Source organism: Hypanus sabinus, chromosome 1 (assembly GCF_030144855.1).
Source record: "Hypanus sabinus isolate sHypSab1 chromosome 1, sHypSab1.hap1, whole genome shotgun sequence".
Classification (NCBI taxonomy): Eukaryota; Metazoa; Chordata; class Chondrichthyes; order Myliobatiformes; family Dasyatidae; genus Hypanus; species Hypanus sabinus.
The window spans coordinates 35,667,817-35,695,298 of record NC_082706.1 but is presented as its reverse complement, the minus strand read 5'-3'; the positions used below and the strand labels follow the sequence as shown (position 1 = coordinate 35,695,298).

At 41.1% G+C, this 27,482-nt stretch overlaps 1 protein-coding gene across 2 annotated transcripts in view; it reads right to left on the bottom strand.

Moving 5' to 3' along the window:
• The window catches only part of ncaph (non-SMC condensin I complex, subunit H), a 53,637-nt gene that overhangs the window by 18,254 nt on the left and 7,901 nt on the right, over positions 1-27,482 (bottom strand). Inside the window, exons 1-11 of one of the 2 annotated variants that reach the window (XM_059967145.1) lie at positions 27,217-27,239; positions 20,124-20,347; positions 19,735-19,822; positions 18,783-18,875; positions 13,613-13,733; positions 12,969-13,102; positions 11,657-11,846; positions 5,110-5,198; positions 3,162-3,349; positions 1,957-2,105; positions 1,553-1,656 (exon numbers count right to left, since the gene is read on the bottom strand). In XM_059967145.1, the coding sequence (XP_059823128.1) occupies positions 1,553-1,656; positions 1,957-2,105; positions 3,162-3,349; positions 5,110-5,198; positions 11,657-11,846; positions 12,969-13,102; positions 13,613-13,733; positions 18,783-18,875; positions 19,735-19,822; positions 20,124-20,341 (1,374 nt within the window). In that variant the 5' untranslated portion in view covers positions 20,342-20,347; positions 27,217-27,239. Of the gene's footprint in view, positions 1-1,552; positions 1,657-1,956; positions 2,106-3,161; positions 3,350-5,109; positions 5,199-11,656; positions 11,847-12,968; positions 13,103-13,612; positions 13,734-18,782; positions 18,876-19,734; positions 19,823-20,123; positions 20,348-27,216; positions 27,240-27,482 lie in introns of those variants that run through there. The other variant, XM_059967136.1, reaches the window with a different exon arrangement.

Here is a 27,482-nt window from a genome sequence, read left to right as displayed (position 1 = left end):
ACTAGTCTATATCCTACTGTATTATTTGTATACCTTCCTCTCAATCCACAGCTCCACCAATTTGCCAGTCATCTGCTAACTTGCTATCAGACCTCTGTAACACTTACCCAACAGGCTGGTATATATGTCTAGGGGAAAAAGGAGATCCAGCCACTCACCAACCCACCTCCCGTACACGCAGGTGCTGTGAGAATCGAGTTTTATGCCTCGCGCCCGCCAACAGTATCAAACCCACAACAATTTAAAGAGTTTACTAAAATTAAAAGAGTAGTAGGCAATACAATATATATATATATACAAGGAAAAATACAAAAGGCGCCAACTTATCAAAGTTCAGTCTGTTTAGTGCACTCGTTGGAGCTCAATCAACGAACCAATCGACCCATCCGGCCGTCGCACCTGGGACCACCCCGGTGGTCTTACGAGCAGTCCAGCACACGTCCACCTTCCTCGGCGTCCCCCTCCCACCAAAAACCCGCGAAAACCCCTCCCCCAAGTTCACAGCATCACAAGACACAATAACATTTCCCATTGATTAACAAATGAATACAATTACCATATCAGCCATTCTAAAGTGAAACAACGGCGAAACACTTATCCGACAAAGAAGCATTCCTACTTGTAACAAACCAAAGAGGCCATTTTGAGTAACATACACAGGACATTGTACACCTCCCACAATTACATCACAAATAGAAGAGATCCCAGCACTGACCCTTATCAGACACCATTGGTGATAGGCCTCCAGTCAGAGGAACACCCTCCACTACTTCCATGTCTTCTATATCCAAGGCAATTTAGTATTCAACTTACCCTCTCTCTTGGGTCCCATATGACCCAATCTTCTGAACTGTATCAAGTGCTGCCAAAATGCTCCTCGCTGTAACTTCGATCACCTGGCCAGGCTCATTCCCAATCCAAGGTCCAATATGGCCAAATCCCACCTTGGATTACCTACATTCTGTCTGAAGAAACACTTTTGCATGCACCTAATAAATCCTTTCCCACACAAACCTTGGCAACAAGAAGTAAACCCTACAGCAACCTTTGTTGTTATTAACCTTTCTGTGGTCTGTTCCTCTAGATACTACTGGTTATTGAGTGATCCACAGTATAATCTCATCACAATGATTGCACCTGTCATATCCACAAGTTCTGCCCATGTGCCTTCACTGACCTTGTCCTCTAAGATTTTCTCACTAAGTGCAGCTGTGACCCTCTCTCTAAACAGTAACTCCTCCACCTCTTTTACATCCTTTTCTATCATATCCATTTGTACCCTGGAATGTTGAGCTGCCAATTGTGCCCTGTCTCAATCAAGTTTCTGTATTGACTGTAACATCATAGTTTCATGTACTAAATCAAATTCTAAGCACATCTGCTTTCCCGTGTGGTCCTGCCTGTTATTGCTATTAGATTTATTTGATTAAACCTCTACCTTCTCCTCAATCACTCCACCTGCTGTCCTAATGCTGTGGTCCCCACCAACCACCATCCCCCAAATGATTTAAACCCTTACAAGTAGGCAAAGCAAACAATGTGAGATACAAACCCTTGTTTCTCTGAAATGATTCTCAAACTTTATCTTTTCTTCAAAGTCAATTTCAAATGCTTTCTTCGGTTTCTTTTTCCTGTTTTTATCAAGTATTTCCACTCCTGATGAGAAAAAGAAAAGTTATTGAAAGTGTTTAGAATTACCAACTTCCATGCTACATGGAAAAGATCCTTTGCTTGCAACTTTTCTATGCCTATTAGTTTTCTATTCCCCTCCAACTCCAAGTACAGAATTGCCGGAGGCTAAATTATTAAGTTTCTTTTCAAATCATACACTTTTAAACAATTTCAATTTAAATAGTGAGTATACAGTACTCTGCCTTAAAATGTAATTATGCTTTAGTACTGCATGTTAACTCTGCAGTGTTTCTAGTGCAGGACTTGCACTGTTATTATACTTACCCTTGTGTCGAGTTTTGAAGTGCCAGTGATTAGGCCCTGCCCACATCCTCATTATTCTGGGACTAAAATAGGAATATTCCCCTGGATGATTTGAAAGTTGGACACACAGGCTGCTGAAATCCACGTCTGTGAGTGGAATCACATCATTACTATGAAAAAAAGAGTTGAAGCATGTTAATAAAGAGCTTTCCAATTTCAATACATTGGATTCTGGTTAATTAGACCATCGATTAACCGGGGCAGCCAATTATTTGGGATACTTCTTAAAGAACCAAAACAAATTGAGAAAATAGCCAGGATTCTCTTCGATTATTTGGGACACTATGCTGTTTAACTGAGGCAGGAGACAGTTGCTAAACAATTTCTAACTAACGAAAGATGTGGCACTTGTATGGCCGTTAGACTGTGCTTAGAGCAAACAGTTCTTAAGTAGCGTCAGTTGCATGGGCTTTGTGTTCAGAAAGCTGAAAGTTTTGTCACTGATAGTTGGGAGAAATAAGCAGTAAGACAACTCAAAACTGTTTTGCTCATTGCAGTTTCAAGCATTCATGTTTGGAAATGTCAGAAACAGCTGGGAGTGAAAATCAAACACTGTCACTACCACAAGAGCTTGAGAGTATCGAGAATTATCTTGAATGTTACAATGAAAATTAAGATTTGGAGGATGCAGTCATTGATAGCGAAGTATGAGGGCACTCCATTATCTACACTAGGTCTCTGTGCTGATTTTGTTCACTGACAGTCAATCAAAAGAAGGCATAGACTGAATGAACTGTCTACAACTATTAGCAACTAACACAGTACTAACATAGTACTGTAGTAGTATGATAGTGTTTTAATTTGTTTTGTATTTCATTTAAATATATAATTTGTTCCTCAGTTGAACAGTAGTTTTGTTTTTTTATACCTTTTTAATTATTTTCATGAAACTTCAGCTAATTGGGGCAGCCACTTAATTGGGCCAAAATGTTTTGGTCCCAATGTGTCCCAATTATCCAGAATCCACTGTACATTCAAGATCAACAGATTTATTATTGATACTGTTCAACCCAATGGGCACTTAAGATACTGATGGACCATTTTAGCAAGCTTTTCTGCATTCACTCCAAATATCATAAATGAAACAGGTTTCAACTTATAGTTCTTAAGAACAATGGTAATCTTATAATTCATGAGTGTCTTTAGAGCTGGTGAACCACTTTTACCTCTCTTTATCATGATTCATCATAGATAATTCTTGCTGATCATCTCCAGCATCGTCACAAACGTCCCCATCAAAGTCATCCACCACACTGGGACAAACATCCTGCTGATTATCGTCAAACTCTGACTCCGCATTCACATCAAATAAGTGATTACTCTTCTTGAATTTTTCTAATATTGAAGTAACAGCCTGGACAGCACAAATCGGAAAACATTGCAAAATAATCATAAACACGAGATATTCTGCTGATGCTGGAAATCCATACCAACACGCACGTGAACTCAGCAGGTCAGATAGCAACTATAAAAGTGAAAAAAAACAGCCAACGTTTCAGGCGAAAACCAGTCATTAGGAGTGAAAACAAACAGGGGAGATGTCAGAAAAGCTGGAAGGTGATAGGTGAAACCAGATGGATGGTGGAGGTGGTAATAAAGTAAGAAGCTGGGAGGTGATAAATGGAAAAGGCAAAGGGCTAGAGAAGAAGGCATCTGATAGAAGAGAGACGACCAAGGGAGAAAGGGAAGAAGGGACACTGGGAGAGGTGATAAGCAGGTGAGGAGAAGAGGCAAGAGGCCAGAGGGGGGCAATAGAAGAGGAAAGGAGGAGGGAAAAAAATTATCAGAAGGAGAAATTGATCTTCATGCCATCAGGTAGACGGCTACCTATACAGAATATGAGGTATTGCTCCTCATACTCTCAGGGTAGAGGAACAACCCATATTCCATCTAGGTAGCCCCCAGACTGACGGCATTAACATCGATTTCTCCATCTGATAATTATTTTCTCCTCCCCTGTACTTCTATTCCCCACTCTAGCCTCTTACCACTTCCCTTTACCTGCCTATCACCTTCTCCCATGGCCCTCCTCTGATGAATGGTGTCAGCCCAAAACGCTGGCTGTTCTTCATTTCCATAGGTGCTGCCTGACCTACTGAACTCACCCAATGTTTTGTGTGTGTTGCATAATAATCAGTTGTGGATACATAATGACATTCAACAGTATTAACAGGTAGTTTACAATGAATGGATTGAAGCAAAAAATTGATTGCATTTTTTTTGGCTCATTAATTTTTCTAAGTGTATTTCTTTAGTAATACTCATCTCTTCAATTGCAATGAACACTTGATTTTCCATTATTCTGACTTTATTCTAGCCTGGGAATATAATTCTTCTGTTATTAGCTGAATTCCTACTCTCATTGCTGCCTGTTAAGAACACACATTTGCCCACATTTTATGGGCTTATAAAATTCTCTCATGCTTCTCCACAGTTTGATAACAAGAATCTGGAACGAAAATAAATTATGGAGAAGCACAGGTCCTGATCACGTTGGCCAAATTATCGAACACTCCAAATCCTCAGGCTCATTGTTTTAATTCAGCAATTTGCCAAATCTTTTGTTTAATTTTAATATCAACTCTAATTCCTTTTATAATCTAAAGCTGGACCATACCTCCTGCTGTGCCTCCACGTGAAAGGAAATCGTATTACAAACCATATATTATTACTTTAATTGCTACCATTATCTGTCCTACCCTTCAACATAGGAACATAGAAATCTGTAGCACATTACAGGCCCTTCAGCCCACAATGTTGTGCCGACCATGTAACCTAATGGTCATAGTAGGTTTCTAATCTACCACAGCCCACCTTTCCTCCACTTCCTAAACTTCTACACTACTTCCGAACTTTTAACAAGAGTAGAATCTATTCACTTAACCAATATTCACAAAGCAAGAAGGAATTGTTCCTGTCAGTCATCACACAGGTGAACCTCAGCACATATCCATTTTAAGAACTAGAATGAAAAAGCAACAGTCCATAGGCAATGCTAAATATGGACTGCCTGCATGACTTACTTCTTTTGCAAGATACATTTAAAATGATGGGATCAAACACTAATGTAAGTATAGATAATGAGAAATTCAGTGTAGGGGAAAACAAGATTACCTGATCGTGTGCTTCACTGTCCCAATTTGTGAACTGAAAATCTTCAAATGAAGGACAGATTGTTTTGTTTTCCAGAGACTGTTGAAGGACTGTCAGAAAATGGAAAACAACTTTGAATATAGGACTTTTACTGGGTAAGCACATTAATAAAATTCAGTGTTTGTGATTTAAGATGCAAGGATGAGATCAACATGCAATCAACAGAAAACAGGTATAGTAATACAAGCATCAAAACTGAGCATCAATAAGCAATAATTTTGGAATTATTTGAATTTTTAGATAACATTTATGCAATTGTTGACTTCAACATTTGTTTGTTAATTAACTAAAGTTAGCTTATTATAGATGAGCTCAATCAGACTGGCATTGAGTGCGCAAATTTGCAGAGAGCAAAGACAACCTGCACCCACAGAAATGGAAGTTATGGGGTAGGAAAAAAATATATAGTAATCGGCATGCTTGGATCTTTGTTGTTGCTGGGCTAATGGATTTTCCACACTATTGTGCAATACTTTGTTAATAATCAAACACAATTTTTAAATTTCTATGTGCCAGAGATCACTAAGAGTCATTGGATTGTGACAACGAGATTTTAAAAAGTGAGTGAGGCCAGCTGGGTATTTCTCAGTACCAGAGATGGCAGGGCAATTAGGCATAATAAGGAGGCAGCCTAGAGAGGAAGTCATCACCCTGACACAGTGGTGTCCAGAAAACAACCTCTCCCTCAACATCGCAAAAACAAAGGAGCTGGTTATGAATTACAAGGGGAATGGAGACAGGCTAACTCCCATTGACATCAACGGTTCTGGGGTTGAGAGGGTGAACAGCTTTAAGTTCCTCAGAATAAACATCACCTCTTTCACCTCAGATGGTTGAAGAAGTTTAGTATGCCCCCCCAAATTCAAAGAACTTTCTATTGGGGCACGATTGAAAGCATCCTGACTGGCTGCAACATTGCCTGGTATGGTAACTGTACTTCCCTCAGTCGCAGGGAGTGGTGTGGACAGCCCAGAGCATCTGTAGATGTGAACTTTCCACTATTCAGGACATTTACAAAGACAAGTGTGTAAAAAGGGCCCAAAAGATAATTGGATCACCCCAAACACAAACTGCTCCAGCTGCTACCATCCGGGACACTGCCTACCGAAGCACAAAAGCCAGGACCAACAGGCTCTGGGACAGGTTCTTCCACCAGGCCATCAGACTGCTTAATTCATGCTGTTGTAACTGTATTTCTATGTTATATTGACTGTCCTGTTTTTTTTGTAAATACTATTTATTATAAATTACAATAAGTTGCACAGTGCATATTTAGGTGGAGACGTAACATAAAGATTTTTACTCCTCGTGTATATGAAGGATGTAAGTAATAAAGTCAATTCAATTGGCAAGGACCAACAAAAAGAAGTTAGGCTTAAACAGAGCTCCATTGTGGGAGTGGCCATTGTGCAAGTGAGCCAGTATGTTAGAGTGGGAAGTTTTGGCTCGAGGGACAGATGCTGTAGGTAGATTTTAGGTAACTTTGTTTCTTTCCTGCTTTCTTATTGCACAGTTAGAGCAGTGGGGGTGCCAGGCAAGATAGTGGTATGCTCCTCTTACTGGATGTGGGAATCCAGGGAGGACTCCAGTGTCTCTGATGACTACACCTAGAGAAGTGCATCCAGCTCTGCAGCTTCCTACAGACCGTGTTAGGGAACTGGAGTTAGAGCCAGAGGAACTCCGGGTCATTTGGAAGGCTGAGGGGATGATTGACAAGCAATACAGGAAGGTACTTATGCCTAAGGTGCAGGACATAGGTAACTGGGTGACTGTCAGGAGGGGGAAGGAGATAGGCAGCTAATGCAGGGTATCCCTGTAGCCATTTACCTCAGTAAAAGTATACTGTTGGGGGGGGGGGGGGGGAGGAATGGATGACCTAGCAGAGGAAGGCCACAGTGGTTAGGTCTCTGGCAGAGTCTGGCTCCATGCTCAGAACAGAAGGGTCAAGAAAAGGCAAGCATAGCAACAGGGGATTCATCGGTTACAGGAACAAACGAAGGTTCTGTGGACGAGAACAAGATTCCCAGATGATATGTTGCATCGCAAGTGCAACAGTCAAGGATGACTCCGAGTGAGTCCATTGCATTCTTAATTGGGAGGGTGTCTACTCAGAGGTCATGGTCCATATTGGTGGCAATGACACAGGTAGAAAGGATGACAAGGTCCTGCAAAGTGAGTTCTAGGAGTTAGGTGCTAAATTAAAGGACAGGACCTCCAGGGTTGTAATCTTAGGATTGCTTCCCATGCCACATGCTAGTGAGGCCTGAAATAGGGGGATAATACAGTTTTAGCATGTAGCTAAAGAGATAGTACAAGATGGAGGGCTTCAGATTTTTAGATCATTGGGCAGTCTTGTACAGATGGACAAGCTTGCAGTTGAACCGGAGAGGGACCAATATCCTTGCAGGAAGGTTTCCTCATGCTGCTCCAGTGGATTTAAACTAGATTTGCAGGAGGATGGGAACCAGAGTGCCAGGGCAGGTTGAGGAGGGGTTGTAGGGAAAGATGCTGTTAAGCCTACATACAAAGAAAGGAATCAAAATGTTGAGCATGGTGGGAATAATGATTTGAGTTGCATCTCCTTCAATACAAGGGGAATTGTAAGAAAGGCAAGTGAGCTTAGACCATGGATCAGCACATGAAATAATGCCATTGCAGCCATTAGTGAGACGGTTACAGGAGGGGCAGGACTATCACCTCAGTCTTCTAGGATTCTGTTGTTTTAAACATGATAGAGCAGGAAGGAATAATGGAAGCGGGATGGCACTACAGGGAAAAAAGTCACAGCAATGCTCAGACAGGACAGACTAAAGAGCTCTTCAACTTAGACTATATGGGTGGAACTAAGGAATAAAAAAGGTATAACCACATTATTACGATTATATTAAAGACCACCCAATAGTCAGCAGGATTTAAAGGAGCAAATCTATAGAGGTCACAGAAAGTTGTCCTATTAAAGAACAAGAATATCCTGCTAGAGAGGTAGGTCAAATGACAGAAGTGCATGTGGGGTAACACTTTGGGTCTACTGATCAAAATTTCATTAATTTCAAGATAATTATGAAGAAGATTATGTCTGGTCCTCGGGGCTGAGATTCTACATTGAGAAAGGACAATTTTGATGGCATGAGAAAGTACCTGCCAAATGTGCATTAGGACAGGCTGTTTTCTGGCAAAGGCATACTTGATAAGTGGGAGGCCTTCAAAAGAGAAATTCTGAGTTGGCAGATGGAATTTAATGCAGACAAGTGCGAGGTGTTGCTCTTTGGGAGGAAAAACCAGGGTAGTACTTACACACTGAGGATTGCGGTAGAACAGAGGTATCTGAAAATATGAATCCATAATTCCTTTAAAGTAGGTAGAGTTGTAAAGAAAGCTTCTGGCACATCGGCATTCATAAAGCAGCATATTGCAGACAGGATTTGGGACGTTATGTTGAAGTTGTATAAGACATTGTGAGGCCTAATTTGGAGCATTATATGCAGTTCTGGTCACCTACCTACAGGAAAGATATCAGTAAAATTGAAAGAGTAAAGAGAACATTTACAAGGATGTTGCCAGGACCAGTGTTATAGGAAAAGGTTGAAAAGGTTAGGATGTTTTCCATGGAGGACAGGAAAATGAGGGAAGATTTGATCGAGGTCTTTGATAGAGATATACAAAATCATGAGGAGTATAAATAGGGTAGATGCAAACAGGCTTTTTCCACTGAGGTTGGGTTGGACTAGAACTAGACGCCATAGATTAAGGGTGTAAGGTGAAACGTTTAAAGGGAACATGAAGGGAAACATCTTCGTTCTGTTACACCTGTGCCCCCCTCCTTTTTGAGAATCGCAAGATCGCTATTAAGTCAGGGCAGGAGACCCAGGAAATGAGAGACAGAGATGTTTGGAATGTCCTGGCCCCCAGCGATACAAAGCCAAGGAAAAGGTCATTGTCTCTTGGAGACTGAATTGTGTATTGAGTACTATGTTTCGTGGAAGCCCTCAGGCAATGTGGGCTGGTTGGGGGATGGCATCATTCCACCCTGAGTGACATCTGAGACCCCATGAGTGGGGATAAAAGAGGGTCTGGGGAACAGCACCTTCAGACGCACCAGAAGAAACACTAGAACTCCTGTAACAGCGTAATAGCGAAAGCCGATGGAAAAGCCCACATACGTCCTTTTCCATTTGCCTCAGAATTAGTGGGTCTTGCCACGGAAGAACGGCTTTAGCTAACCCAAAGGAGCAATCAGCCCCCACCGACTCTCGAAGGATTGACATCATAAAAGGAATGGGCAAGTTTAAACCCTCTCTCTTGACTCCAACCAAAGGCTGCAGCCTGCAGCTTGAATGAACTTGAGTGACTTTTATATTTCCATCGGACAATACATTATCCCCTAGACAACGATAGCGCTATTTCTTATTGATTATTATTATACCCGCGCTTTTAGATTTAGTATTGACGACGTATATTATCTGTATGTTTGCATTGATATTATTTTTGTGTATTTTTATCAATAAATACTGTTAAAAATAGTAACATCAGACTTCAACGGACCTCTCTATCTTTGCTGGTAAGCGACCCAGTTATGGGGTACGTAACAGTTTGGAGGGTGATGAGACTGTGGAAAGAGCTACTAGCGGAAATCACGGCTGTGGGCTTGATTTCAACATTTAAGAGGAGTTTATACAAGTACATGGATAGGAAGGGTATGGTTGGCTATGATTCAGATGCAGGTCAATGGAACTAGGCTGAACAATAGTTCAGTATGGACTAGATGGGCAGAAGGCCTATTCCTGTGTTGTAGTAGTCTCAGTCTTTTCAGTGAACACGTAAATTTAAAACAATGCAGGAACCAGGGACGCAGCTGGCTGGATGAGGAGCACGTAAAATATTCTTCACTGAGTGAAATAACAAGATGTTAGGAGTTCTGAATGGTGAATTAGCAGATAATTCAGAAGATAAAAGATAATGGTGAATTAGCAGACAAGGACCCCAGTTCCAATAACAAGTTCCATCTTTTCTGCATAGATAAAATAGTACAGGTTGAGTACCCCTTATCTGAAAATTCAAAATCCAAAATGTTTTTGAGCACTGACATGACATCACAAATGGAAAATTCCACAAGGCATTGGGTAGCTTCCCAAGCAATGTGCAGGTCTCTGTGCACCATAGACAATTCTGAGAAGTGGCCTCACTTATGTAATGAACAGAAGTTAATAAAAAAAATAGAAAAACAACTGTAGTAAGCAAAAAAAATCTCAATCATATATTAGAAGATTGTCGGAGTGAACATACACTGCTTAACAGTATGCTGATCATGAAACAAGCAAAGATCAATCACAACAAACTGAAAATTGAAGGTAATTGTGAATATTCAGTAGCCTGGTTGCAGAAATTTAAGAAAATATATGGCAGAAATTTTAAAAGATTTAAAAAAAATTAAAGTTAATGCTTCTAAAATTCTTTGATGTGTTTGCCAAATTGTCACTGATGAAAATCTCACACCAAAACAAGTCTATAATGCTGACCTTTTTTAATATATACCTTACATAAAACCCAAAAAAAGGAGTAAAGTACAAATACAGTACACTGCAACCTTTTAATCAAAAATGGCATTGTAAGCAGAGACTGAAAGCCTGTTGTTGTTTCAGACGATTCAGGTATTCTCCCAATGCTGTTGTTTGCCGTTTTTGTTACCCTGCACACATTATATCTTCATTATATTAATGAAGGAGATTGACTCTGTGTCTCACCTCGGGTGTGTCTGATGGGAGAAGTTGTGGGAACTTCTCTCTGAGTCTTACCCCGGGTGTGTGTATGGGACGATGTGGAGGTAGCTTCATACTCTCTCTGACCCCGGAAGTGTGTGATGGGACGATGTGGAGGAGATTCGCTCTGTGTCTATCCCCGGAAGTTAAGTACATATGTGTGATGAACAAGTGTAAGACAAAAACTGCTTACCGGTAGCACGTAAATTCAGAGTCAGAACTGATGGCAATCTCAAGCTATCTCACTATATATCTAAAAATCTGATAATCAGTTAAGCAGTACTCAACTGTACTAATACTTCCTGTCTGGGACAATTTGTGGAGATGGATGTTTTGGACAGTTGTCAGGTTACTTTCACATTTGGAGATAGAGCAGCAGCAAGCTTAAGGGCCTCTCTTCTGGAAAACTCACAGATAAATAAATTTGTAGTTGCACATGATGTTTAGTCACTAGTTAGTTAAATAAAGCTGTGGATTCCACGGACACCTGTCAGCAATTAGTCATAAGTGAGATTCCCACACCATACTGGAGACAGCCCCTCCCCTAGATATTGACTATCTCAAAGGAAACACAAGTTCAATCATTTGCAAACCTCAGACCAGAGAGAGGTAACTGTTATGTAATCACCATCTACTTGGAAGGAAACATGCAGCAACATTCTGTGGTTTACAAGGAGAAACTAAAATAATAAATGTTAGGAAAAATGAACATGTGAAAGTATTTCTGCTAACACAAACTTATTTAAACTTGCCTTGAAGATCAGGTATCTCCACATGACTAACTGGTGGCAGTTCTGGTGCAGAGTCAGTTTGAATGAGCTTAGCATCTGAATCGAAGAGCAATTGTGCAGAGTGTCCATAGGTCTGGAGATTTACCATGAAAACACCCACTGTGCTGGATTCATCAAACAACGAGGCGGCTTTCTGGAACATTGGGTCAGTCTAAAAAATACAAGGGGTGTCCAATAAACTCCAACTGAAAATGAGTGATATGTAGCATTTTTGGTTGGATTTGCAAATCCAACTTGTCCTTCACATTCATTTTGTGGTAAAGTGTTTTAAAATATAAATAAATCTATCTTCCATGGACTGTAATTGCTTAATTAAATTTCAAAAGTCTTTATGCACTAGAAAGATTCCTTTATCAATATAGGCAGTCCCCGAGTTACAAATGTCTGACTTACGAACAACTCATACTTATAAATGGAGGGAGAAGAACGCCGTTCGCCATTTTAAGTTGTTGACGTTAACACTGTGTTGAGTGTGTAACTTGTGTAACTTTATCTGGCTTAAATATTTCTTAGCAAGATTCACACTGACCCCCCCCCCCCCCCGCCCTTTTCCAGTCAGCACCGCCCCTACTTGTCCCATTTAACCTGGCTCAGTGTGGGTGGACTTTAGGTAGGACCCGGGGGAGTAAAGGGCCTGCCGCCCACAGCTGCTGCTGAATCCGTAGTGTTTGATGGAAAACGATTGTGATTGAAAATAAAATGGAAATAATAAAGCGATCAGAAAGCCATCAGTCATTGGAAAAGCGTTAGGCTACAGTCAGTCAATGATCGGAACAATTTTAAAGGATACGGGTAAAAGATAAAGAGAGAATAATGGAGCATGTGAAAGGCCCTGTCCAGATGAAAGCTACAATTATTACTAAGCAACACAGTGGCTTAATTATTGAAATACTTATGTTTCTTAAGTGCTTATATGCATAGAAAGGTAAAATATATACTATATACTAAGACAAACGTTTGACTAACTGACGCTAAATAATACTGGATGTACCTATTCCGACTTACATACAAATCTGACTCAAAGACGGACTCAGGAACGGAACTTGTTTGTAACCCGGGGACTGCCTGTACAAGTAAATTATTGAAAACACAAACCCTGTTCCTTATTTCTATTCAGTAATTTCAACTAAAATTGCGCAGGCATAGAATGAAAAACGTGGTTCAGCACAACTAATTTCAGCCAAAGGATGAGGAGACTGTCAACCCCCACCATCATGCTGCTCAAATGCACTAAATCACATATCCATATTCAACACTGGAGAAATTAGCTCACCTCACACTTCATGTCATTCAAGCAATATGTGATGTTGCTCAAGTTCTGTTCAATAGTTTTGTATGAATGCTTTTTTTTCTGTTGCTTCTGTGAGCCCCTCTCGTGATCAGCTTCACTTGATCCAGGATGTACCTCTGCATGCAGACAAACACAGACAAACTACTTTGGCCATCACAGCAGGGTTTAGAAGAGGAAATAAGAACCTCTACTGAATCTCCAAATGCTCTATTACTAGTTATTTTTTAATATAAATTAGAATTAAGAAAAAAATTCCACATTTTCACAGTAAAATAAGACTTCTCCCAACCAACAATTTGCTATACACTGGAGTTATTACACTGCTGTGCAACAGCCACTGCCAAAGTACAGTGTCTTCATGTTAAACCAGAGGTAATTGTTTTGTTACTGTGGTAGTCAGCAGAGCGTCGAGGCCCCCAAGACGGCAGTGGGAAGACGGGGGCTCCCATTAATTTCACAACACAATAATAAACTTATGATATAAATAAATAAATCAATAAATAAACTTATGAGCTAATTTTAGAGCTAAGTACACAGGCAATCTTACTCATAGGATTGCAATTGAGCTGAGCAGGGTAACAATGCCGCCAAAAGGTGAAGAATTTAAAAAAAAAGAAGTGTCTTACCTGCACCTGGTTCTTCAGGATTCTTCCCTAGGCCCCCCAGGATCTTGAATACATCTGTATGAACAGCATCCACTCTTACAGCGTAGATCTTCGTACTGGCATCCAATGTGCCAGCTGCCATCTGTGGTTAATCACAAATTAAAATGTTAATAAATCAACCCAGTATTTGCAGGTTACTGCAGAAAACAATTAGCAAACTGTTTTAAATTATCATTTACATCCATCTGCAAATTTAAAAAATTATAGAATATAGTTCCTTCAAGATTTTAACTTGAGCACAACCAATAACAATGAAGCAGTGCTGCTACCAGAAATAGAACCAGATTTATTATCATTGGCTCGTGGCATGAAATTTGTTAACTTAGCAGCTGCAATACAATGCAATAAAAAAGAATAGCTAAAACAATTACAGCAAGTGTATATATGGATATTAAATAGATTAAAAATAGTGCAAAACAGAAATAATATATATTAAAAAAAAGTGAGGTAGTGTTCATGGGTTCAATGTCCATTTAGAAATCATATGGCAGAGGGGAAGTAACTGTTCCTGAATCAATAAATGTGTGCCTTCAGGCTTCTGTACCTCCTCCCTGATGGTAACAAGGAGAAGATAGCATGCCCTGGGTGATGGGGGTCCTTAATAATGGACATCGCCTTTTTGAGGCACAGCTCCTTGAAAATGTCTTGGATATTATGGAGGCTAGTACCCAAGATGGAGTTGACCATGAAACTACATTATAGATTGAATTCAGAAAATGTTATGTGATTACACATCTTGAATTAGAACTAAGTTCCAACATATTTTGAAAGAGAAATCACAACTTTATTTGGAAAGTCAGATTGTCAGTTTTGGTGTGACAACAAGTTAGAAAGTTTGCTAAGCTGCCTTCTCTAACAAGCATTTCGAATCTGGATACTCATGACATATCATATGGGACACCTTTGCATGATTCAACCATGAAACGATATTAAGCTCAAAGAATTTCTGGTAGGGCTCACCCAGATACACCCAGCAGATTTTTTCCATTAAAAAGTTGGTTTAACCCTTTGTCTTAATCCATGGTCAGTAAGTCTCAATTTTCACCACCCGTGAATATGGTATGCACCAATATGGGCAGAAATCTGTTCTGGACTGCAAATGCTTGCGCCATTGCCTGCAAATCTGCCTACAGTATTCATAATTAGATTAAGTATCATTAACTGGTTATAAAAGATTCTTTAACCAATCCTATTAACATGTTGACATCTCTTTGGAAGTTAGGAGGCCACCTGTCAAGCGTCTTATACCTGGAATATTGAAGGCAAAGTGCACTGTAAATCATGATCAGTGCAGCAGATGAACAACATAGACAGCCAGTAGTTATTGTAAGTATCATGGTGAAGGTAGTGGTTGCCACCCATTCTGCCCTCTCTCATAGGAACTTTGTTCTTTCGTCTTTCAGTAGTGTACTTAACTTAGATTGAGCACAGGAACTGGGAATAGAACCTTCTTCTGTGCAGACAGCCACCCAAGTATGTCAGCCAACAGGAGAGAAACAATATTATTACTAGTTGTCAAGTCAGAATTGGAGAGAGTAAATTGCTTCAAATTTCTGGGTATTAACATATTGGATGATCTGTCTCAAGCCCAGCACACTGATGCAATCACTAAGAAGGCATTCCAGCAACTCTAATTTCTTAGAAACTTAAGGAGATATGGCATATTACCAAATACTCTAACAACAAATATTCTACAGAAGCACTGTTGGAAGTAGCCTTACTATTTGCATCCGTGCTCTCCATGACTGACAGGGGGCATTGCCTCAAGAAGGCAGCATCTATCAGAGACCCTGCCATTTGGATCATGTCCTCTTCTCACATCTACTGTCAAGTAGGTGGTGTAGAAGTCTCAAGTGCTAGCAGGTTCAGGGACAGCAACCTTCCGACAACCATTGCACATTAGAACAACTCAATCCCTATCTGAGCAATGGAACACTGTGGACCACGATGGACTTGTCTCTGATAGTAGCAACACACAAAAAGCTGGGGGAGTCAGCAGGTCAGGCAGCATCTACGGAAGGAAGTGGGACAGTTGACATTTCAGGTCAGGACCCTTCATTGGGCCTGAAAGATGGATGGGAAATAGAACACTTTCAGTTTCTATATTGTTGTTGGCCCTCCCCTATTACAGATATCTATAGCTGCCACTTCTTTCCAGAAAGATGGCACCATGCTTGGATGCAGTGGCCTCTCTGGGTCCAACTGAAGGTGTGATTGTTCATCCTTTTTGTTTCTTCCACAGTCACAAGACACTGCTGGTTATCAAGGACATCAAGTAGTACAGGACTAACCCACTAACGAGCTGCTGGATAGCAATGCTGCGTACTGTTTTGCAGCCTGCTTCAGCCAACCACGGAAGAAGGCAGTGTGTGGAGTGACACGTGATCCAATAGACAGGGGTGACTGTTTTGGACGTTTTTGTTGTGATCGCAAGACCCTGGCGAGACTGATGGTGGTAAAGCTGCATAGCCTCAGTTATGGACCGGACCAGGCCTTAATCGTGCCTTAGAGGTCTCCTGTTGTGGCAACGGGGGAGGGGGGGGAGAGAGGCGGAGGCGCTGGAGTTGGCTGAGTGCCTCTAGGTTCTGTGCTAGGTTGGAGGGCTGGCCCTCCTATCGGTGCTGTTCTCCAGTGTTTGCTCTGTGGGAGCCAAGTTGCATTGCATTCAACTGCAGCTGCACTCACCTTCTGAGGAACTGCTACAGGCTGTTCTTGCAGAAAAGTGGCTCCAGAACAACATCCATGCCACAGCAATCTACAGACCATGACACAGGGACTTGGGCTATTATTATTATTTTATGAAATATTCTTTGTAAATGTATGCTTTTCTGCTATTGAAATTTTATGTGCCATGTGTGACTGTGGTTGTGTCTGCACTTTGGCCCCAGGGGAATGCTGTTTCATTTGGCTGTGTTCATGTCTATGGATGAATGGCAATTAAACTTCAACTTCCTTCCTTTTGTAATTGAACCCTGAAAGTTCCTTAACTTCCAAAACTCATAGAAACATAGAAAGCCTACATCACAATACAGGCCCTTCAGCCCACAGTGCTGTGCCAAACATGTCCCTACCTTAGAAATTACCTAGGGTTACCCATAGCCCTCTATTTTTCTGAGCTCTATATACTGTCCAAGAGTTTCTTAAAAGACCCTACGTATCCACCTCCACCACTAACACCAGCAACCCATTCGATGCTCTCACCACTCTCTGCATAAAAATCATACCCCTGACATCTCCTCTGTACCTACTTCCAAGCACCTTAAAACTGTGCCCTCTCGTGCTAACCATTTCAGCCCTGGGAAAAAGCCTCTGACTATCTACATGATCAATGCCTCTCATCATCTTATACACCTCTATCAGGTCACCTCTCATCCTCCATCGCTCAAAGGAGAAAAGGGTGAGCTCATTTAACCTATTCTCATAAGGCATGCTCCCCATTCCAGGCAACATCTTTGTAAAACTCCTCTGCACTCTTTCTATGGCTTCCACATCCTTCTTATAGTGAGGTGACCAGAACTGAGCATAGTACTCCAAGTGGGGTCTGACCAGAGTCCTATACAGCTGCAACATTACCTCTTGGCTTTTAAACTCAATCCCACGGTTGATGAAGGCCAATGCATTGTATGCCCTCTTAACTACAGAGTCAACCTCGGACCCTAAGATCCCTCCGATCCTCCACACTGGCAAGACTCTTACCATTAATACTATATTCTGCCATCATATTTGACCAACCAAAATGAACCATCTTACACTTATCTGGGTTGAACTCCATCTGCCACTTCTCAACCTAGTTTTGCAACCTATCAATGCCCTGCTGTAACCCCACAGCCCTCCACACTATCCACAATACCCCCAACCTTTGTGTCATCAGCAAATTTAATAACCCATCTCTCCACTTCCTCATCCAGGTCATTTATAAAAATCACGAAGAGAAGGGGTCTCAGAACAGATCCCTGAGGCACATCACTGGTCACCAACCTCTATGCAGAATATGACCCATCTAGAACCACTCTTTAGCTTCTGTGGGCAAGCCAGTTCTGGATCCACAAAGCAATGTCCCCTTGGATCCCATGCCTCCTTACTTTCTCAATAAGCCTTGCATGGGGTACCTTATCAAATGCCTTGCTGAAATCCATATACATTACATCTACTGCTCCACTTTCATCAACGTGTCTAATCACATCCTCAAAAAATGCAATCAGGCTCGTAGGGCACGACCTGCCTTTGACAAAGCCATGCTGACTATTCCTAATACTATGCCTCTCCAAATGTTCATAAACTTACCAACAACTGAAGCAAGACTCACTGGTCTACAATTTCCTGGGCTATCTCTACTCCCTTTTTTGAATAAGGGAACAACATCTGCAACCCTCCAATCCTCCAGAACCTTTCCCGTCCCCATTGATGATGCAAAGATCTTCACCAGAGGCTCAGCAATCTCCTCCCTCATCTCCTACAATAGCCTGGGGAACATCTTGTCCAGTCCTGTTGACTTATCCAACTTGATGCTTTCCAAAAGCTCCAGCACATCCTCTTCCTTAAGCGCAAGCTTTTCAGTCTGCTGTAAGTCATCCCTACAACCACCAAGATCCTTTTCTGTAGTGAATACTGAAGCAAAGTTCTCATTAAGTACCTCTGCTATCTCCTCCAGTTCCATACACACTTTTCCACTGTCACACTTGATTGGTCCTATTTTCTCATGTCTTATCCTCTTGCTCTTCACGTACTTGTAGAATGCCTTGGGGTTTTCCTTAATCCTGTCCACCAAGGCCTTCTCATGGCCCCTTCTAGTTCTCCTAATTTCATTCTTAAACTCCTTTCTGCTAGCCTTGTAATCTTCTAGATCCCTATCAGTACTTAGATTTTTGAACCTTTCGTAAGCACTTCTTTTCTTCTTGACTAGATTGTCAAGATTCTACTCGGAATTATTCTTATCCTTCACCTTTATGGCCCTGAAGTCACTACTTCACTTCTGAATGGCTCCTAATGAAATACAATCCAAATTCTGGAAACAGATATCGAATCCATCCTAGGATCACAATGAAGTTGCAATTATCTCTTAGCAAATTCACAAAGAAGATTTTGTAAGAAACTGTTGATTAAGATATTAAACTTATATTTTTTTTCTAACCTTGAAACTGGTAAGCTCAGACTCCTTTTCTTTGAGGAGATCGGCCATGTAATCAATCAAGTGAAGACCAAAGGCATTCTTGGTGGTAATTTTCTACAAAAGGCACAAAATAAAATTAGACATAGTATTCGTGCAAATATCTTAACAACAGCCACATCAATCACCTTCAAATAACCTGTGTACAGAATTATTTCTGTATTTGAAACATAGCTCCCACTAATGTAAGGTAGGGAAAGGCACAGCAGCTAACATAACATTGAACAATTATGCAACTTAGATCACAATTGTATATCTCCAACTTGAGATCTAACCAGCTGTTGGTTTACAGGTTTAAATGAGTGACAATAATGTATTTTCCAATGCAGAGAGATCAAGTGGTCTAAAGGTCATCATGATGCCTTAAGAATTAATTGGAAGCATCAGTATACAGCCATTGGCTGCTTTCTTTCTTTCTTCATTCTTCTCTTGCATTTCTTATACAAGAACCTCATTTGTTCCTACCTGCCGGGATACTGAGAAAGGCGTGTTACATGCAAAGCTTTTAACCACCCAAAGGTTGACACATCTCACAGTGTATTCATTTACCAGAAATGAGTTAATTAACAGGCTATATCATGCACAAATATTTAAAGGTCTCAAAGGTACATTTAATGTCAGAAAACTGTTTACAATATACATCCTAAAACTTTTTCTTCTCAACCATCCACAAAAACTGAGGAGTGCCCCCAAAGAATGAATGAGTTAAATGTTAGAACCCCAAAGCCTCCCCCAGCTCCCCCTCCCACACATCAGCAAAGCAATGACCCCCCTCCCCCTCCAGCAAAAAAAGCACCCACCACTGAGCACTCGTGCGAGCAGCAAAGCATCAGCAAAGACACACACTTGCAGTACCCCAAAGATTACTCTTTCACCCGGTATTCTAAAGTTAGCACAAAGATAGGCCTCTACTTACATTTTCTGAACACAGTTTGATGCAGGTAGAATAATGTTCAGATATCTGATTATTTGATAGCTTAGCTTCAAAGGATTGGGGGGTCCCTCTGGAACAACAAGTGACAGTTAGAATGAGTCAGTGTTGCTTACGCAGTTCTCGGACTTAGTCAAGAGACTTAAAACACATGAGATAATCAAACTATCGTTGCAGCCAACAATACACTTCCACTTGTAAATATAATTAGAAATCACCAGGGAAAGAGAGAAAGAATCCTAGCTACTTGGTCATAAGCAACAGGACCTGCAATTTAGGGAATCTTACTCTTGACAATCCAGTGCTCCTTAGACAAAAGAGGACTTAGGTGCCTATCACAAGTAAGCAAAACAAAACGAAGTGATGAGCCCTACCGTTGCGCTGGGGATACCAGTGGGCTGTCTATGCCACTCAGTTGTAAGTCAGTCACCTTCGAGCGTCTCCTCTCCCTCCTTTCACGCTCATCATCATTTGCTGCAACATCCATTTTTACAGTGCTCTTTAAGCTTGGAATAGCCTGCCGCTTTGTAGATGGAGATAGAAACACTGGGCCAGCAGGGCTCACGCAGGACACTGGTGTGGAAGTGTTCATTTTGGCCTGTGGGAAGCAAACACCAGATCAGAACACCAATCCCTGTCATTGGAACATAAGAAATAACAGGAGTAAGACATGTGACACTTGCATCTACTCTGCCAATGCTGAGCTTCTACATTAGTACTGTACTACTTTTTTGTGTTAACTGAATACCCCTCGATTCATTTGTTAAGTAAAGATCCATCCACTTCTGTTTCAAGGATACTCAGTAACTGAGTACCCATAATTATTAAATTCCAATAATTCACTATCATCCGGGTGAAGAAACTTCTCATCTGTCCTGAACAGCTGGCCCCTTATTTTGAGACTATAATCCCTTGCTTTTGGGCAGCCCAGCTTGCAGAAACAACTCAACTCCTACCATGACAAACTACAGAAATATTATGCATGTTTCAAAGAGAACATCTCTCATTCTTCTAAACTCATGAAAATGCAGGCCTATTCTCCAATCTCTCCTAATTGGAAAAGCCTGCCTTTCCTGGAATCAATTTGGTGAACCTTTTCATCTTCTGACAAGTACATCCTTCCTTGCGTGTGGAGACCAGGAATATACCAGATGCTATCTCACCTGGACTCTTATAAACTGGTACAAGACATTGCTACTCTTGCATTCAAAGCTTTTTGGAGCAACAGCTAACCAATCATTTGCTTGTCAAACCTGTGTATTAACTCTCAGCTATTTGTGTACAATGTCACCCACATTCCCCTGAACACTAATTTCTTTCAGTCACTTATAAAAAGTACACCTTTGCCCTTCATATAAAATTGCAAGGATCCATTTTTTCAAAATGCTTTCTGCATCTTCCTTACAACCCTTTCTACCACCTTGATTTTTTTAAAATCAGCATTTAGTTCTCATCTAACCATTGAAATAGATTTCAAATTTTTCAAATGGCCATTTATTTCTACTTTTTATTTTCCAATCTCAACACACACCAGCATATTACTATAAATATTATGCTATATAATTTTATTTGATAATCTAACATCTTATCAAAGGCTCTCAAAAAGATCAAATCAATAGGTTCATCTTTACTAATGCTGCCAGCTCTAGCTACAAAATCAGAACTGTCAGATTTGTCATTTGGAATTTGGGAACTTCCTTTCATAAATCAACATCGACTTCTCAATCATGTTATTTTCTAAGTGCCCTGTTACCATTTCTTTAATAATAAATTTCAATGTTTCCACCAATACTGATATCAGACTAAATGATCTATAGTTACTTCTTTTTTTTGTCCATCCTTTCTTAAAAAATAGTAATGATGTTAACCGTAAGGCATATGAAAATATGAGAGCCATAATCAACAAAATTCGGATTGCCAAAAGAAAGGCTGAGAAGGGTATAGCTGATAATGTTAAGATTGACCCTAAGAGATTTTTTCAACACCTTAGTAGTAAAAGAAAAGTTAAGGAGGAAGTTATGTCTATCAGGAATAATAGTGGGGTGCCAAATTATGCAGAGAAGGACATAGCGAATACTCTTAACTCATATTTTGCTAAGGTATTCCTGCAAAGATGTTAGCAATATGCCAATATGTTTAGAGAAAAATAAGGTTGTTTTAAGTGACTTAGAGATCTTAGAAACTGAGGTCCTGCTTCGGCTGTTAGTTAATAATCTCCAGGGCCAGACAACATACATGCAAGAGTGCTTAAAGAGGTCTGTAAATGTATATACAAATCCCTAACATGTATTTTTTAAAAGTCATTGACTAAAATGGGCTAGTATATAAGCGGGGTGACCGCACTGACCCTGATGACTATAGACCAGTAAGCTTAACGTGTATTGCAGGCAAGATAATGGAAAGAATAATAAAGAATGAGATGGAAAAGCAGCTGATGAGAACAGGCATGTTAGCATAAAGCCAACATGGGTTCAGAAAAAGGAAGTCATGTTTTACTGATATGCTGGAGTTCTATGAAGAACTAAAATTTATGATAACAATAGGGTGGTTGATATTATTTACTTGGACTTTCAGAAGGCTTTTGACAAGGTACCCTACAAGAGGTTAATAATCAAATTACAAGAGGTAGGGATTCAGAGTAACGTTTGTGAATGGGTGTAGAATCGGCTCAAAAACAGAAAACAAGTTATGGCGAGAGGATCATTTTCACACCTAGAAGTTAAAAGTGGGGTTCCACAAGGATTGGTTTTGGAGCCGCTGCTGATTTTAATTTACATTAATGATTTGAATAAACACATTATAACAGATAAACTAGTAAAGTCTGCAGATGACACAAAATTAGGGGATGGGCTGATAACATTCTGGCAGCAGAATCAATACGGTTAGGTCTAAACAAAATCTAGATGTGGGTAGATAAATGGAAGATGAAATTTAATGTAAGTAAATGTAAAGTAGAAATATTAGATACAAGTATAAAGTGGGCGGGGGGTCTTTGAGTTACAAAGTGCACTGGATGGGAAGGATTTGGGTGTCCTGGTAGACTCACCAATGTCAATGCACAGAAACAATTAGGAAGGCTAATAAAATGTTAGACAGCATAATGCACTCAGTGAAGTTCAAATCAAGAGACATTCTCTTTAAGCTGTATAAAGTGCTTATGAGGCTACTCCTTGAATACTGTGCAGTTTTGGTCTCCATATTGTGTGAGGGATGTGAAGGCACTGGAGAGAGTCCAGAGAAAGGTGACTAGACTCATTTCAGGTCTGCAGGTTATTAGCTATGAAGGAAGATTGAAAAAACTAAATCTTTTCAGTCTCAGTAGATGTAGAATAAAAGGAGACATGATTGAAGTGTTCAAAATCATTAAGGGTATAAGTAAAGTGGATATCAGCTGCTACTTCAAAATTAATCCATCATCAAGGACACATAGGTGGTTAAGGGGAGTTTTCAGACTAACATCAGCAAGCATTTCTTTAAACGGTGAATTTTGGACACGTGGAACAAACTACCTAGTTGTGTAATTGAGAGTAGTGCCTTAGAGACTTTCAAATCTAAACTCGATAGTTATTTCAACATACTATGTGAATAGGAATTTGGCAGGCTTTGTTGGGCTGAATGGCCTGTTCTTGTCAAAAACCTTCTAATGTTCTAAAGCAGGGTTACATTTTCTGTCTTTGTTCTACAAGGAGATATGAAAGATGGCAGTTAGTGCATTAACTATCTTGGTAGCCACTGCCTTACTAAATCATGGGATGTCGGGCACCAAGGGCCACAGGAGAATGTAGTAGATGAGACTATAATTACCAGGTATGAGAGACACTTGGACAGATCCATGGATAGGAAAGGTTTAGAGGGATCTGGGTCAGATGCAGACGAATGGGACTAACTCAGGAAGGCACCTTGTTCAACATGAGCAAGTTGGACTGAAGTGCCTGTTTCTGTGCTATAATACTCAATGAGTCTAGGTCTTGGTTTATTACCTTTTAGCCCATTAGTTTCTCTAGTACTTTTATTTTATTAATTTCTTTCAACTTTTAATTTATTCAATGCCTGAGGTTCCTGTGCCTTTTTCCATAAAGACAGAAACAAAATATTTGTCTGATTTTTTTTCCTGTTTCCTCATTCACTATTACAATTCATCTTTCTTCAGTCTATCAGGCACCCCATATTAACTTTTACTAATCTTTCTTTTATATAGTCCTTGGAGGCTCATACAATCTCTATGTTCCTTGTCAGAATATTCCTGTATTCTACTTCCTCTTATTAACTCCACCAATCATTTCTGAATTCTTAAGTTTTCCCAATCTTTTGACAATATTGTAAGCTGATATAATGCTATTTTTAACTATACTTCTTTCCACCCTGTCACTTGTAAAAATGCCATTCCCTTTGCTCTTTTCCTCTACCTATGTGGCATCTGTTCCCAGGATAAGGCCTTCCTTTCTAGAACATCAGAGATGTCCTCCTCCTTCAAAGAACAGGGTTTCTCTTTCTCTACCATTGATGCTGCTCTTTACCGTGTCATCTCCATCTCCTGTACATCCACCCTCATCTCATCTTCCTGCCGACTTAGAAGGGACAGGGTTCCTCTTGTTCTTGTTCTCCATAAGCCTCAGCATCTAGCACATCACTCTTCCCAACTTCCACCATCTTCAACAGGATCATACCACCGAACACATTTACTTCCATCCACCTCTAGCACTCTGCTTTCCACAGGGATTACTTTCTCTCTCTCTCCATAATTCCTTTGTTCATTCATCCCTACCCACTGATATACCTGCTGGCACTTATCCCTGCGAGTAGAAAAAGTGCTACACCTGCCCATTCAGCTCCTCTTCACCTACATTCAGGGCAGCTGTGCATCTGTGGGGAGCAAAGTGTCAAAGAGATTTCAGATACAGGCAAATCTCACTTAGGAAGGAGCGGTCTTCCACACAGATGATTGCTCATCTGATTACTCAGATGAGACTCAAGTGAGGAACATGACAAAAGAGTGGAAGCTGCCTTGGAGAAATTGAAACAGTCTACAATCACCCCGAACAAAAAGAAACGTGAGTTTGCAAGGTAGGAGGTGATGTTCATACACCACCAACTGTCCTGCAACCAGATTCAGACAAACTGGCAGGAGTTTGGAACATGGAACAACCCACAAATGTATCAGAGATCAGCAGTTTCCTCGGCATGGTAAACCAGTTGGGAAAGTTCATTCCAGATTTGGCAGAGAAAACAAAACCTCCTCTCTCAGAAATGTTTGGACCTGGGATGCACCACAAGAAAAGTCTCATCAAGGTCTCATCAGGCACCTCTTCCTTTGGCCTAAGGGGAGTGCTCATGCAATACTACAGCAGTGTATGGAAACCAGTGGCATATGCGTCAAGAGCACTGACTCCACTGAACAGTGTTACGCCCAAATCGAAAGGGAGTCACTAGCTTTCGTGTGAGCTTGTGAACACTTCATGTGCTACTTGATTGGCACTAAATTCCTACCTGAAGCAGACCACCAGCCTCTTGTCAGCCTCCTCAGCTCTAAACACTTGGATAACTTACCTCCACGTCTGCCAAGGTTCAGTATGAGGCTTATGCAATACTGTTATGACATCGAACATGTCCCTGGTAAATCTTTCACAACACCAGAAAGTCTGTTGAGGATGCCATGCAAAAGTGAGTGGACAGAAGCTGACTCTGCCCTCATGGAAGATATCAACAACTACTTTGCTCAGGTACATGACAACTTTCCTGCATCACAGAGTGAACTGGATGAAGTTCACTGGATCAGCAAGATCATACAATACTGTGTGCGCGGATGACCAGCTGTTCAAAAAGGAGCTCACAAACTTAGACATCACTGGCTTGAAAGAAACGCACTACCGTCCTTGATGGTTTGTTGCTAAAGGGCTCCAGACTCGTGATTCCTGCTTCTATGCAAGCCAGAATTGTCAGTCAAAGCGACCAAGGCATCGAAAAATGTCGCCTAAGATCAAGGCAATCCATGCAGGGGCCTGGCCTGAGCACACAGCAGGGAGATTATGTAATGCAATGTGAAGCTTGCAGAAAACTACAGAAAAATCATGCTGAACCTCTCTGCCCCACAGAATTTCCAAACTTTCCATGGCAAATTGCAGGCACAAACATTTTCAAGCTGAAAAGAGATAAATATCTACTCACCGTGGATCACTACTCATGGTGGAGGTTGGCTATTGGTGGCACGTGGCTTAGTGGATAAGGCATTGGTCTAGTGATCTGAAGGTCACTGGTTCGAGCCTCAGTTGAGGCAGTGTGCTCTGTCCTTGAGCAAGGCACTTAACAACACACTGCAACGACACCGGTGCCAAGCTGCTTGGTCCTAGTGCCCTTCCCTTGGACAACAGCGGTGGCATGGAGAGGGGAAGGCTTGCAGCATGGGCAACTGCTGGTCTCCCATACAACCCTGCCAACCTTCCAAGGCGCAAATAACCTGGAAACCTTCCAAGGCACAAATCCATGGTCTCACGAGACTAATGGATGCCTATTATTAATGTGGAGGTGCCTGAGCTGTCATCTAAATCCTGAGCAGCAGTTATACAGACCTGAGTGTTATATTCACTCACCAGGGAATACCAGAGACACTTGTGTCAGACCACGGTCCACAATTCAGCAGCTCATAATTCAAAGCCTTTGCGAGGGACTACAAGTTCAAACATCAGACAAGTAGCCCACAGTACGCACAGGCAAATGGAGAAGCGGATAGAGCAGTGCAAACTGTTAAGAGTCTCCTTCTGGCGAATGCTTACAGTCCATCAGAGCTGGTGAGACTGAGAGGAAACCTGCCTGTTATTCCTTCCCTTGTCCAACCTCACTTCCTGGACTTAGACAGTGAGAAACTTTATCAATAACCCTACTTGTACAGTGTGTGAACTCCTCCCATGTGGGTGGCCAAAGAATAACCATTACATCTCCCCTTCTTGGTAAAAAAGGAGGTACAGTATGCACTTCTTGTTCTTAGAACTGCGAGGAAAAGCAAGGGACACGAATCATTGACAGGAATTGGAAGTATAGGGCATTGTACCAATCGGGAGATTAGTGGCGATTGTAGCAAGGGCAGTAGAGCAATTGTGGGGACTTTAACTGATATATAGACTTGGCAATCAAACATGCTATCAGTATGAGGTTCTTGGAAACGAGCTATATCAGTCAAATACTCTTAAAGTGCTAGAATAACTCAGCAGGCCAGGCAGCATCTATAGGAAGAAGTACAGTCGACGAAGGGTCTTGGCCCGAAATGTTGACTGTACTTCTTCCTATAGATCCTGCCTGGCCTGTTGCGTTCCACCAGCATTTTGTGTGTAAAACTTAATGAAAACTTAATGGAGGTCAGGGCAGACAACCTGAACACTCTGGCACAGATTTTTCTGCCTCTTTAGTCACTTGTCCTAAGCTTTTAGGCTGAGTCTACTGTACCTCTGTGGTGGGACAGGTAAATGACCCGACCTGGTATAGGCTCCTGGAAGTGTTGGAGCGGATGGAAATTCTTGCACAAGTGTGTCCACTTCAGGTACGTGGTCCTCATCGTAAGGATCAGGCCACTCTATTTCTTTCTCCACTTTCCATGGAATTTGAAGGTGCACAAGCGCACGCCTGTTCCACTTAATTTCCCCTTTTGATATTCTGATCACAGACATCCGTGGTGCAGACTTCAGCTGGCTATAATAAATTGGGGAAAGATATGATAGTAAACCCTGCTTGTTACAGACGGA